Below are 12,785 nucleotides of genomic sequence, written 5' to 3'. Positions count from 1 at the left end.
ACAGGGATTTGTCCCCTCTCTCCCCATTGAGTAATCCTGTACTTGGAGAGAAATAGGAAGCAGGGCCCCTGCGTTTTCAACTTCACTGAGCTGAAAAAGGAAGGCAGTGATGTGGAAATTAGGTTAAACCGCCTAAGTAGGCAGCTTTCTGCACGTAACTAATCTGGCTGCTGCATATAGCAGTGCTCAAATGAATTCCAGCCCAGTGGGTAACACTGGGACAAAACCAGGCTCCTCTGCTTGGTTTGCAGGCCAGGGCCCAGGAGAGGGGATAGAAAGGGAAGAGAAAAATAGGGTGTGGAGGGGGATATGGAGCACTTCTCCTCCATTGAAATGGAGGAGCAGATCACCTGAGCAGAGGATGCATGTTAGGTCCTGCGTAAGTAAGGGGAGCAGCAGCTTTAAGACTTTGGCTTAAACTCCCAATGTGGGTATCACCACGCCCTTTGAGCAATCCATTGCTGTTCTTTAGAGTACCTACACAGCCTCCTCTTTCTTTCCCTGTTGCACAGAGATGCATGACCTTGATACTGTTCTGCAAGATACACCACGAACAGAGCACTGACCTTGCAATTCATCTGTGCTGCAATACAAGCAGCAGCTGCAAGCATCCAGACGTGGTACAGCTGTGGTACCGTGGCTTTCATAAAAGCAGCAGCTCATCTCTAAGGTCACATTAAAAGACACAGGTGAGTATGCGATCCTACATATTGCAGGATGGTGAGGGACAGAAGACTGGGTTTCAGAGTTATAGGCAGGGGGTTGCAAAGAAAATCCCTGCTGCTGCTACTGCATGCAGGTCAACTAGAAGGCTACACTCAGACTCACCTCTCAATTACCTCCAGGCACTACTCAACTCACGCTTTTTTAAACAGACTATTATTAGAGAGGTGCTTGGAGGGGAGCCCTTGGGACATGTCCCACTTCCATTGCAGCAGCAGTCCTGAAACATTGATGAAGATGCTCTAGTGCCTCTTCACTGCCTGTTGTCAGGAGCCAGAGCACATTGAGGAGACAAGTATCCCACCTACTTTATGCTCAATTAATTGAAAAAGTGGCATGGGAGCTAACGGTCCAAAGCTTTGGCTCACCAAACCTAATGCAGGACGATGCAGAGGGGATTTTGGCAATGCTATTTTCTGTAGAACTAGGTATTTCTTCCTTGTCAAGTGCAGTTAGCCAGCAGGTATGAGGAAGGTCATTTTTTGCCTACCGACTCGGGGCAGAAAGAGTGATGCCATTGAGAGTTAACACATAAACAGAGAAAAACAGTGGATGAACAGCAACTACAGTGAGAGTAGACACAGGAAACAAATGGGAGAAGAAAGAGGATACCTGTAACCCAAAATGGTCACAATGGTCACAACTAAGGTGACCGCTATTGCAAAAAGGATAGACTGTAAGAAGAGTTGGACACTTAGGTACTGCATAGGAGGAGGTCATAGATGTTTTAATATTAATTTTCAGCTTTAATATACAGCTTTCTCTTTCTAATCTGACAGCTTTGTATGTTTGTTCCGTATTTAATAAAGAGGGGCTTACACAGAGCTACCTGTACTCAAAAGGGGGAAACAATGAGTGGGTTATTTCAGATTTGCTGCAAGGGAGAAGGGTGAAAATTGAGAATTGCTGCAAGAGCTGTGGCAGAAAACAAAGAGATAGTATTGCACGATAGGGTTGTAAGGCTTGTTCTGCTAACTAGAGGACTTGAGTAAGCACTGAGATGCCCTCCCACAAGGACTTCATTAAGCCTGCGTGCTCAGCATGCTCCCTGGAACTGCAGCATGCATGCATTTCTCTGAAAAAAACATGTCCTTCTCTGTCAGTGAAAGGCAATGCTGACGCTCTCAGCCGAGTACTGAATTTCTGGCAGTAAAAAACAGTTCAGCTTCCAGCTGCTGCTGCACAAAGAATTACTCAGGGCTGAAGAACTGGAGCAGAGCAAGCCCCACAGGTTCCAAGAGGGTGGTTGGTTGTCACCCTGATCATGTTCCCAGCTGACACAACATACAAGCTGCTCAGGGGAAGCATGAGGAGTTTGCTCACTGCTCTCCTCTGTGCTTTGAGTGAAAACACAGGGCACAGCTTCACCCCTCCGGTTCAGCTGAGTGGCTCAGTGCAGGAGGGAGCACAGCTGTTCTCCAATTGTGTCATAAATCAGCAATGGTACAAGTTTGGTGCAGAATGATTTTTTTCTTCTCAGCTGAACTTACTCCAGTGACAATTGTCTCCTTCTCCTTTCCTTCCTCCCGTCAGTACTTCCAGAGTTTGTACCAATAGAAAGAGATCCTTTCTAGGCTGCCAGGGCAAGAACTTGGAATTAGAAACAGACCTCCCATGGAGATATAAAGAGGGAAGTACCAGAAGCAGCATTACAAACTATCATTTCCATTTTGTCAAGTTTTGAAGTAATAGAAATTCTAGGAGCCTAAAGTGGTTCAATTGGTCCAAAAAGCCCCATGGAGACTACTAGCCAAAATAATTAACAATTCCCCCAAGTAGCTTGCTCTGAATGCTGTTCTTCAGCCAAAATGTTTCCCAAGGAAAGGAGTCAGGAGGGGAGAAGAAGTGAGGGAACCTTTCTGTTACACATGTGATTGTTAGCAGAGAAGCTTTTTTCTCTTGAAAGGGTAACAAATTATGAATGTGGGAATAAGCAAATAGTGGAAAGTAGGTCTGTGACTGAAAATAATCAAGTCCTGTCCAGTGACATTTTTTTCAACTGAAGCAGATGAAAAACCTGATTACAGTAGCTGGCACTATCTTCCCCTCTTTCATTGCACCTTGGCACTAGTCTGAATGCCACTACAGCTGCATCCTCTCCCATTAATATCAACAAGGGACCAAAGAGTGCAGTTCTGACATACTGCCTTGTGCACTTGTGGGCACACCAAGAAAGGGCCATATCCTGGGGATTTTTTCCTGCCTGAGTTTAAAGATGACCTTCTCTGAGGGGTGGCTCCTCTCCCCCAGACATCCAGAACCACAGAGAGAGAAAAGATTAAAGCAGACCAACAGAAGTTCGAGCAGTGAGGGAAGGCTGAACTACTCAGTTGTGAGTTACTGCAGTGCAGGTAAGCCTAGACTAGGCTGCCTTGCTTACCCATCCTTACTGGAGATTTCCTGCATCAGTACACTGGAGATTAATATGGCCACTCTATTTCCAAGACACACTCTGCTATTTCTCCCTTTGTTAAAGGGAAACACCAGAGAAAGGCTTGCCAGAGACCCTCAAGGCCCCAAGAGTACTTTCAAACAAAAGCCTAGACTCAGCTTGAAAAGCCAGGCAGCACACAGCAGAATGGGTGTCTGGGGAACAGAATGCCACTCCTGCCCAGAGGTGACAGTCCCATTCCTGGGAGACAAGAGGACCAGCAGCACAAGGGTGGGCTGAACTGGCCTCCTAATAGAAATATCCACTGAAAACCATGCACAAACATGCTGCCCTGCATGTCCCACAGAGCAACATGGGCAGAAGGGTGGCAGGAACAAAAGGTACAGTGAAAGCATGGGGACAGATACATTCCTGACACACAGAGCAGAAGGGATGCTGAAGTGAGATAGCAGCTTGGACCAAGTGAAGAGAGGGGGATCAATAGGGAACATGACAAGAAAGAGCATGTGGTTAAACACTGTGCTGTTCCTGAAAATCACCAGAGAAAGTGAAGTTCCTGTGCCTTTTGAACTACTATGCCTTTGAAAAAGGTGCCCAAAACAGGACATGTATCACAGAACGTTTGAAGGATGGCAGAAAATTGCAAAAAATCCTGCTTTGAGTCTAGGACAGGACAGATGAAGGCGCAGAGACCCAAACACCATGCTCCCATTAGACAGGCAGGCTCAAGCATAAGACATCACTCAGCACCAACATCAATTTAATTCTTCCCTCTTCAGGACAGGAACAGGGCAGATACTCCTGGAGTTACATCAGCAAGCGGAAAGAGGGCTAAGGAACAAACTGTGCTGGGAAATCCCAGCTAAACATGCAGGCAACAGAACCACTCTACTCAAGATAGCCCACACCTGGATGGGGGAAGAGTACAGACAGCTCTTCTGAGTCACTGAGGTGTGACTCACCTCTGCTGAGTCCACTCAGCTGCCCAAAACCGTAACACAGAGGACAGGTCCAGGAAAACAAAACCAAGTTGTCTTCTTGCTGTTCTGTCCTGCAACAGGCAGCACATTACTGTGGCCCTGTGCAGCCCCAAAAGTAGTGAAGGAAGCAAGTCCAAGTCTGTAAAACTAGAGGGTCAATGCAATGGCTTTGGCTGTTGTGTTCAGTACAGCATTGGAAACAACTGGAATGTCTCGGGCAACTCTCTGGAAGGGCGGCATGTTGGGTCCTTCCAATGTGTCCAGGATACCTGGAGAACAGAAAAAAGGGGGGAGAGGCAAGAGTTAGTTCAGATGATAGCAGATGGCACATTTCTTCTTGCTTTTCTCTCTGTCCAGGTAGTGGTTGAGGGTGGCAAGGCCCAGAACAGGAAAAGCTCTTGCGCACAATGGGAGGAGACATCTAGCCCCAAAGACTGAACAGGAGTAAACACTCCCATTCAGAGACCACAGGGTACACATCAGAGCTTGTGCTCGGGGCAGAAAACTGCATGTTCCCAAAAGGAACACAGACCCTTTTGCTTTGAGGGTGCCAGATCCAGTTCCCTGCCATTTGACCTGAATGCAGGAACTGCCAGAGATGTTGCTCTGCTGAGGGAAATTGATAAAATCCTGTTTCTACTCTATCCCAGCACAGATCTCACTCTTAGACCAAGACTCACTTTCATCCTGAGATACACTTGCAGACTCACATCAGTAGCTGCAGCTGTGCTGCAATGTGGAATTTTTGTCACTGCAATGCAAACAGACCATGCTTGGCAGGAAATACACAGACCAATGCAATTGTCCTCACGTCTCTGTCAATTACCCTCTTAAGACTGATAATCAGTTTTGGAGTGCTTTGAGGAAAATTGCTTGGAGTGTATTTTATTCTATTTAATCTGCCAAAAAGCTGCAAATCAGAACCTTTGCCATAAGAACAGATTCAGGAAAGACAAGATTTATATCCAAAAGGACTTGTAATGCTATTAAGCTAATTATGCAGATTTATCAGAAATATCACAAATGGGTCTGGCTGCCTAAACTCATTGAGGAGACTTGCAGAATTGCATATTTAGGGATATTTAGGAATCTGGAAACTCTCTAGAGATGGGGTGGGAGAAGAATTTTGCTTTGCTGTTTTTTTAAGGAGGTTGAGACTTTGTTAGGAGAAAAGAAGAAGAGATAGAAGGAGGATGTGAACGTGCATGGCCTGGTTAACACTAGTAGCTGGGGAAGATACAGCTTCTGCTATCTCTGCTATACAACACAAGATACAAAAAGATGTTACACAAAGAAGGAAAAACACTTATGACACATTTCTTGATAAGAGAAAAGCAACCTGACTTCAACAATATTTAGGAAGGGGCTGGACATCTGCATGCAAGAACATTCAGTGCTGTCACACTTCACTTGTGGGGAAATAATTAGGGTCCTGCCTCACAAACTGGGTCTTAAGTGCTAAAACTCAGTGCACAGTAACTACCCCAATGTTCACCTGCTGCCCTGTTTGAAGAGCTTCTTCTAAAAAGTTAGTGGTAATGATTTTAGAGTTGAAAACTGGTGCAGATGCCCTAAGGACAGATTCAACTATCCATCCTTTCAGAGAGAGAAAAAACAACTTCTCTTCCCCCAGATCTAACAGGATGTCTTTGTATCTTTCCTGCTTACCTTCCACCACCTTGTGATAAGCAAAGTGCAGATAGAGGAGGAAAAGCATATGCAGAGCAGCAAGAGTCCCACACAGGATGAGCCGCTGGGTATGTCCCACGGTGCGTGACACCAACACAGCAACCTAGAGGACAGGAGGTGATCAGAGACAGGGCACCTGCTACCTGAGCCTCTGGCACGGCAGTCAGGAACACATGGAAGAACAGGTCAGGCAGTGAGAATCTGAAGGAACACCGCACTAAGTCTTTTTCACAGTTTTCACCAACAAATTTGGAGTAATTTGGCACCATTTTGTGTAGGTGAACCTTCCCCAGTCTTTCCAAGAGTTCAGGATGCTCAGGCATGGCTCTCCACAGCAGCAAGGGCTGTAAGGGAGTAAATGAACATCCTGCAGCTATTAGAATGGGTGAGGATATTAATCCAAGCAGCACCTCCACATACAGGTGGCCAAATTACACAGGAGCATAATCTTTTCCACAACAGTTCGACTGGCTGTGAAATGAAGCACCAGGCCAAGGAACAGAAAGCAAACACCACTTCCCTCCCTTTTTCTGTCCCAGGGAGGAGGACCCCAGGCTGCCTGTCCCTTACCATTCGTAGTGTAGAGAGTCCACCAACGACCAACCAGAAGATATAGAAGAGGGAGTGGAAGTGGATGTTATAGGTGACAAAGAGAGTGATGCAGTGTCCGAAAAGACCGTAGCCCTGACAAAACAAAAATGTCCATGTTACAAGCACCAGTCCCACACAAAGGGCCATTGATGAAGAGCACCAACAGCCTATTCCTGCAACACTTCACCATGGCAAAGCCTCACAAACCACTCATTCACTGCCCAACAGTCAACCAGAACAACAGCAGCCCACACACAGATAAATCTGTCTGAAGGATTCACAGGCATGTCAGAGATTGCGACAACGTGGGAAACAAAGGAAAGATCCTCCAACCCCAGAGAAATTGAAGTCTCCAGGCTTTTTACCACCAGGTTCTCAAATCAGGAAGTGCAAAGCAGGAGACCTGCACGAAAGAACTGCTTCTTTGTACTATTGCTGTGCCTGGGATGGGGCAGATCAGAAGAACATCCTAGAATTCCAGCTTGTCCCAGTTACCAGCAGTTTACAAAGACTTTTCCTGTTCTTTGTGAAAAGCTTGTTCTGGAACACCATACAGCCAATGTGCATCATAGGGCAGCTCCATGAGTACATACCAACAGTGACAGCATCTGCACCATCGTGATCTGGGCATTGCACAGATATGCCAGGAAATACATGAAAGATGAGACGCCCAGCCAGTAACCAAAGCAGGTGCCAATGGCTGTGCCCATCAGCGTGCCTTCCCTCTGTGGAGACAGTGTCAGGATGAAGAGAACTTAAAGGATTGACTTGCCAGCACCCAAATTAACCCCTGAGAGTCCCAGACACTTTGTTGGAATTATCAAATAGGTGGCCAGCAGCATACAGGGGGCCACAGGGCCTACACTCCAAGCTCTCCCAGCAGCAGTGTCAAGAATTTCTGGTACATCTTTCCTCCCACCCCCAAACCAATATCCTCAAATCAATCTGCTTTTCAGCAAGATGCTTATTCAGTTATAGGTTTCCTCTCCTTTTCTAGTGTCAGTACAGCGACCCAGAGCCCAGTGAAACCACCACTTATCACTGAAACTCGACGTACAATGATGGTGTCTGAGGTCTTCATTCCATGCAAAAGAATGGCCACCAATGTGAAAACCAGCATGAGGGGTCCATACAGCTCGCCTGCAATCTTCTACAAGAGGAGACAGGTGAGGGAAAGTTTGGTTAGAGCGCCTGAATATCAGGGTCCCCACCACAGGCGATGTGAGAAGTGCACTGGATGGAGTTTATCACCCAGGTTATCACCTGAGGTCAGGAGACAGCATACTGAGGTTTGGAACAACCATGGAAAGGAGTTACCAACATTTTCAGGGAGAAGAACACCTAACAAACTCAGTCCTTAATAACACGGATTATGGCAAGTTTTACAAGCCACTTGGCCATGGAGTCTGATTCAGCAAAAGGGAACTCACCTGTGGGAAATTAATCATCTTCACAGGAATCATGGACTCCAGCAGTCTGCATCACAGGAAAATAGGGAATGACAACAGGAGCAGGAAGAACAACAGGATAGTTAACAAAATGCTTCATAAGTATAAGATACCATATACCCATTACCAGTGCTTGCTATTGTGTTGACAGGCCTTGAGGGACAGAGGATTCTTTCTAAAGAGTGAGTCAAGGTCACTAAAGAAAGAAAACCTTACCATCAGTGAGCTAACTTTGCTGAGGAGGGGCAGATTCAACGAAAATGTTTAGGAACCCACTCAGGGATGAGAGATCATTGACAGAACAGCAGGAAGGAAAGGTAACTTTCCTCATAAAGGCTCACAAGACTTTGCCTTGTTGGACACAACTGTGTTGCAAACCCAAAAGAAGGCACATAAGGAAGCCAAGTACAAAAACAGCCCCTTCTCCTGCCCTGAGCAGCAATGCCTGGTGACAGGGCTGCCAGCCCAACCACAGGACATCACTAAGGCGAGCAGGACAACGCACAATGTGTTTGCCCATATGTGAGTCTTCCTGCAGGGCTGCCAGCCCACTGCTGCTTGCTGGCTCGGAGCTGACAGCCAGACTCCCGCAGGCACGGAGCCGCTGCCTCCCCGCGCCGGGGCTGCCCACCTGGCTCGCACTTGGACGGGCTCCACATCGAAGTAGGGCCGGAGGATGTCGATGTTGGCGTAGAGGCTGAAGGCCCTGGAGGCTTGTCTCTTCCCCACCTGCCACATCTGCGGAGAGAAGGGAGAGGGCAGCGGCCGGGCGGGCAGGCAGGGACCCCGGGGCCGGGGCCGGCCGGGGGACAGCGCTCACCTGGTCAGCGACCTGCCGGCCCAGCTGCCCCCGCAGCCCCTTCATGCCCAGGAACTCCCCGTCCTCCTCCTCGCCGGCGCCCGCCTCGCCCTCCGCCTCCTCCTCCTCCTCCTCCTCCTTCATGCGCTGGTGCATCTCCCCCATGTCCTCGAAGCTGGAGCCCGACGTGTCGTCCATGTTCTCCATGTCGATGACGGCGGAGCCGCCACCCTGCGCCGGGGCAGACACGGTGTCAGCACCCGCTCGGCCCGGCCCCGCCGCCCCGCCGCCGCTCCCGGCCCGGCCCCACCTGCATGTTGTCCTCGAAGCCGCCCCATTCGGCAGCGGGGGCACCGCTTCTGCCGCCGCCCGCCGCCCCCGGCGCGGCCATGGTGCCCGTCCCGGCCCCGCCGCGCTGGCCCGGATGGGCGGGAGCCGGATATGACGGCGGCCGCGGAGCCGCGGGCATGGCCCGGGAGCGCCGCCCATCGCCCTCATGGCGGCCCGGCGGGCCACGGACGAGATGCGGGACCGCGTGGTGCTCGGCGAGTTCGGCGTCCGCAACGTGAGCGAGCCCGGCGGGACGGGACGGGCGGCGGCCGGCGCCCGCAGCCCCTCACGGCCCCGCCTGTGCGCTGTTCTCGCAGGTCCACACCACCGACTTCCCCGGGAACTACCCCGGCTACGAGGACGCCTGGGACCAGCGGCGCTTCGAGGAGGTGGGTGAGCGGCGCCGGTGGCCGCGGCTGTCTGTGGGTGTGCGGGGACGGGCCCCGCGGCCGGGGCTGTCTGTGGGTGTGCGGGGACGGGCCCCGCGGCCGGGGCTGTCTGTGGGTGTGCGGGGACGGGCCCCGCGGCCGGGGCTGTCTGTGGGTGTGCGGGGACGGGCCCCGCGGCCGGGGCTGTCTGTGTGGATGTGCGGGGCCGGGCCCTGCGGCCGGGGCTGTTTGTGGATGTGCGGGGCCGGGCCCTGCGGCCGGCTGACCCGCGGTGGACGGCTCCCGCAGGCGTTCCGCGTGGACGTGATCCGTGAGGAAGAGGACACCCTGGAGTTCGACATGGTGGGCATCGACGCCGCCATCGCCAACGCCTTTCGCCGCATCCTGCTCGCCGAGGTACCGGTGCTCACCTCGGGATACCCGCCTACGACTTGCTTGACAGGGAGCATGGAATGTTCAGCTTTGCCAGCCCTTGCGGACAGCTGCGGGTTTTGAAAGAGAAGCACACACTCGTTCCACATCTGTGCCAGGAGCTTAAAGAGAATTAGGGCTTTAGCAGCATGGGCGATACCTCTTACTGGTCCTAGGTGCTGTTGGTAGTGTCTGCAGGTCAGCCTTTTCGACACAGCTGTGTTGCCGACCCAACAGAAGCCACATAATGCTGCCAAGTACTAAAAGGTTGAGGATGCCCCAAAGCCTTTTTTCCTGCCCTTCACCTCTTTTGATTGATTGTGTAAAAAAATGGGGATGGGAATAGATGGACTCTAAGGGTATATTGCATATCCTGATTTGGCAGAAATACCACTCAAAATAGTCTGCACGGCAGTTATTTGTGGGAGAGGAGGTACACTTGAGCTGGATGATCTCTTGGCCTGTAGTTCAGCTATTGTCTTAGGCTGACTTGATCTCTTGTCTCTCTGAGGTGCCAACGATGGCTGTAGAGAAGGTCTTTGTGTACAACAACACATCCATTGTGCAGGATGAAATTCTGGCTCATCGGTTGGGCCTCATCCCTATCCGAGCTGACCCTCGGCTCTTTGAGTACAGAAACCAAGGTGAGAATCTTCAATACAGTAGAAATATTGAAGGTTTCTCTTGAAGTAGGAAATCAGGGTTGTGTAAACTGAGCAGAAGTGTGATTTCATATGCTTCTTCCCAGGAGATCAGGAAGGCACTGAAATTGATACTCTGCAGTTTCAGCTGAAAATCAAATGCAAACGAAACCCTCAGGCTGCCAAGGAATCATCTGATCCCGATGAACTATATTTCAATCATAAAGGTGAGAGTGCTCCTAAAAATAGGTGCTGGTTTTTTCTTTTTGGTCTTGGAAGACAGGACTTGGGCTGTTTTCTCAACTTTATGTGCTCACAGGGAGATTTGATTCCATTCTGCTAAACTTACTTTTTGCTATCTTCAGTCCTGTACAAGTGAGTGACCTGCTTTGAGGCAGTAGCTGGCTGATGCTTGTGGCTTCTCTTTGCAGTGTACAGTAAACACATGACGTGGGTGCCCTTGGGGAATCAGACAGACCTTTTTCCAGATGCTGACTTCCGACCTGTTCACGACGACATCCTCATTGCACTGTTGCGACCCGGACAGGAGATAGATGTGCTTATGCACTGTGTCAAGGGTATAGGTGAGTCCTGGCTCCTGGGGCAGTAGGACAAGGAATGTGAGTGCTTGGACTAGGGCACTGCAGTGTGGTGGGGAAGGGTGGAGAACTGGCTTTTCCCCTGGAACTGTAGGCCCCAGCATCCTTGTTCCCTGAGGCCTTCTCTCATCCTTGACTCTTAACTCTTCATACAGGTAAGGATCATGCCAAGTTTTCTCCTGTGGCCACAGCCAGCTATCGACTGCTTCCTGACATTACTCTCCTGCAGCCTATTGAGGATGAGGCAGCTGAGACATTGCAGAAGTGCTTTTCCCCTGGAGTCATTGAGATCCAGAATATCAACGGTACTTTTTTCCTGTGCTAAGTGCCTTGTTCCTTGCAGGCTTTAGTAGAGACCGATTGGATTGCAGAGACAAAACCACATTGTGATGTTGCCTTGCTGATCAATGGCTCATGCTCTTCTGAGCCTGGTTTTATGGATGAGTGGCTGCCACATGCAGATGTGTTGGGTGATGAACAGGGATGTCCCTGAAATTGGATACTCTGTCCACAGAGCTCTGCAGCTTCTAACTGCAGCTTCCAGTGCTGTTCAGTTGTGACACTGGGTAGTGAGCTTGCTAGTGAGCTGGAAAAGCAGCTGAGTGTGGAGACTTCTTGTGTCCTTCCAGAGGTGCATGTAGGCTTAGTGTTTGGGTTTTCCTGCCAGGTTGGAGTTTCATGTTGGGTATGTGCTAATCCTTGATATTGGTGTCTCCCAGCCTTTGCTGAGGGGGGAGTGCCTGTTTGAGGTAAGCATGTGCTGTGACCATAAGGCACCCACCTGCTGCAATTTGCCCATCTCGTTTCATCTTCCCTTTAGGAAAAAAGGTGGCAAGAGTAGCCAATGCACGGCTGGACACGTTCAGCAGAGAAGTTTTCCGACATGAGGGTCTGAAAAACCTTGTGCGCCTGGCAAGAGTACGCAACCATTACATCTGTAAGTGCCCCGTTTTCCATAGAGTGATGACAAGGTTTGTGAGAACAAGCAGTGACTGGCCAACTGTGTGTGGCTGGCTCTGTGTCTCTTCCCAACCTCAGCATCCATACATTCAGAATGCAGTGGGTAACTACTAGCTTTGGGATGGAATCTGTTGGTGCTTCCTGCTGGCAAAGGTAGCTGCTTCTCTGGCTGTGAAGATCTGTTGCTGGGAAGTGTAAGGGAAAGTGAGGGACAGCAGCATGGAGCCAGGTGCATGGAGGCTGAGGCTGCCTCGTGGCTGTGCTGACTTGTGTCTGTGTCTCTGTGCAGTTTCCGTGGAGTCAACGGGTATCTTGCCTCCAGATGTGCTGGTGAGTGAAGCCATCAAGATCCTGATGGGAAAGTGTCAGCGTTTCCTCAATGAGCTGGACTCTGTCTCTATGGAGTGACCAGGCTGTAGCTGGGAAAGCAGAAACCTGCACTGCTCTTCTGGGCTTCCTGCACCTGCCTCTAGGGGGATTCCTCTTCCATAGGCAGGAGGCTTGTTAGGGGGTTGCTAAAAGTCCAAGGACTATCTCTTTGGATTTTTTGGTTGGTAATGAAACGCAGTGTGAAGATGCACTATAATAAAGGCTGCGGTTTTTTTTGTTTTTTTTTTTTAAAGCTGTTTCCTGTGCCATTCACAATTGTGAAACTATAGTACACGGAGAAGAAAGTGGCAGCATATCTAAAGATGAGTAACAGCATTAATTTTAGATGGTATGCAGTGAGGAAGACTGACAGGGCAGCCTAGTAAAGCACTTCACAGCAGGTCAGTGAGGTTTAACGAGTTGCTATCAGAGTATGGCTGTTTTGTGGGTGTTTCAGACCAGCT

General features: G+C 49.9%; 2 protein-coding genes across 3 annotated transcripts; one reads left to right on the top strand and one right to left on the bottom strand.

Moving 5' to 3' along the window:
• Positions 1-3,858: 3,858 nt before the first annotated feature.
• On the bottom strand, positions 3,859-9,091 carry YIPF3 (Yip1 domain family member 3). The gene is made up of 9 exons (XM_030235826.2): positions 8,933-9,091; positions 8,644-8,853; positions 8,455-8,561; positions 7,806-7,851; positions 7,433-7,525; positions 6,969-7,100; positions 6,355-6,468; positions 5,764-5,887; positions 3,859-4,364 (listed from the first exon to the last, which is right to left on the bottom strand). Exons 1-9 carry the CDS (start codon positions 9,089-9,091, stop codon positions 4,243-4,245), a joined length of 1,107 nt encoding a protein of 368 aa, XP_030091686.2. The 3' UTR covers positions 3,859-4,242.
• POLR1C (RNA polymerase I and III subunit C) lies at positions 9,084-12,574 on the top strand. 2 transcript variants are annotated; one of them, XM_050973131.1, is made up of 9 exons: positions 9,084-9,187; positions 9,270-9,341; positions 9,630-9,737; positions 10,264-10,396; positions 10,504-10,620; positions 10,825-10,977; positions 11,148-11,297; positions 11,813-11,929; positions 12,242-12,574. In XM_050973131.1, the coding sequence occupies exons 1-9, from the start codon at positions 9,119-9,121 to the stop codon at positions 12,358-12,360; spliced, it is 1,038 nt and encodes a 345-aa protein (XP_050829088.1). In that variant the 5' UTR covers positions 9,084-9,118; the 3' UTR covers positions 12,361-12,574. The 2 variants fall into 2 exon arrangements, with proteins under 2 accessions (XP_050829088.1, XP_030091685.2); XM_030235825.2 differs by having other exon boundaries at positions 10,501-10,620.
• Positions 12,575-12,785: the final 211 nt, after the last annotated feature.

Source organism: Serinus canaria, chromosome 3 (assembly GCF_022539315.1).
Source record: "Serinus canaria isolate serCan28SL12 chromosome 3, serCan2020, whole genome shotgun sequence".
NCBI classification, from domain to species: Eukaryota; Metazoa; Chordata; class Aves; order Passeriformes; family Fringillidae; genus Serinus; species Serinus canaria.
This window is presented reverse-complemented; position numbering and strand designations above follow the sequence as displayed.

Excerpts from the sequence above, each read along its gene's own strand:
- POLR1C (XM_030235825.2), top strand. The coding sequence starts at position 9,119 with ATGGCGGCCCGGCGGGCCACGGACGAGATGCGGGACCGCGTGGTGCTC. Across the intron at positions 9,342-9,629 it reads ACCAGCGGCGCTTCGAGGAG|GCGTTCCGCGTGGACGTGAT; the intron begins GTGGGTGAGCGG and ends CGGCTCCCGCAG. Across the intron at positions 11,298-11,812 it reads TGAGATCCAGAATATCAACG|GAAAAAAGGTGGCAAGAGTA; the intron begins GTACTTTTTTCC and ends TCTTCCCTTTAG.
- YIPF3 (XM_030235826.2), bottom strand. The coding sequence starts at position 9,091 with ATGCCCGCGGCTCCGCGGCCGCCGTCATATCCGGCTCCCGCCCATCCG. Across the intron at positions 8,562-8,643 it reads GCCGGCAGGTCGCTGACCAG|ATGTGGCAGGTGGGGAAGAG; the intron begins GTGAGCGCTGTC and ends TTCTCTCCGCAG. Across the intron at positions 7,101-7,432 it reads AGACCTCAGACACCATCATT|AGGGAAGGCACGCTGATGGG; the intron begins GTACGTCGAGTT and ends CTGTCTCCACAG.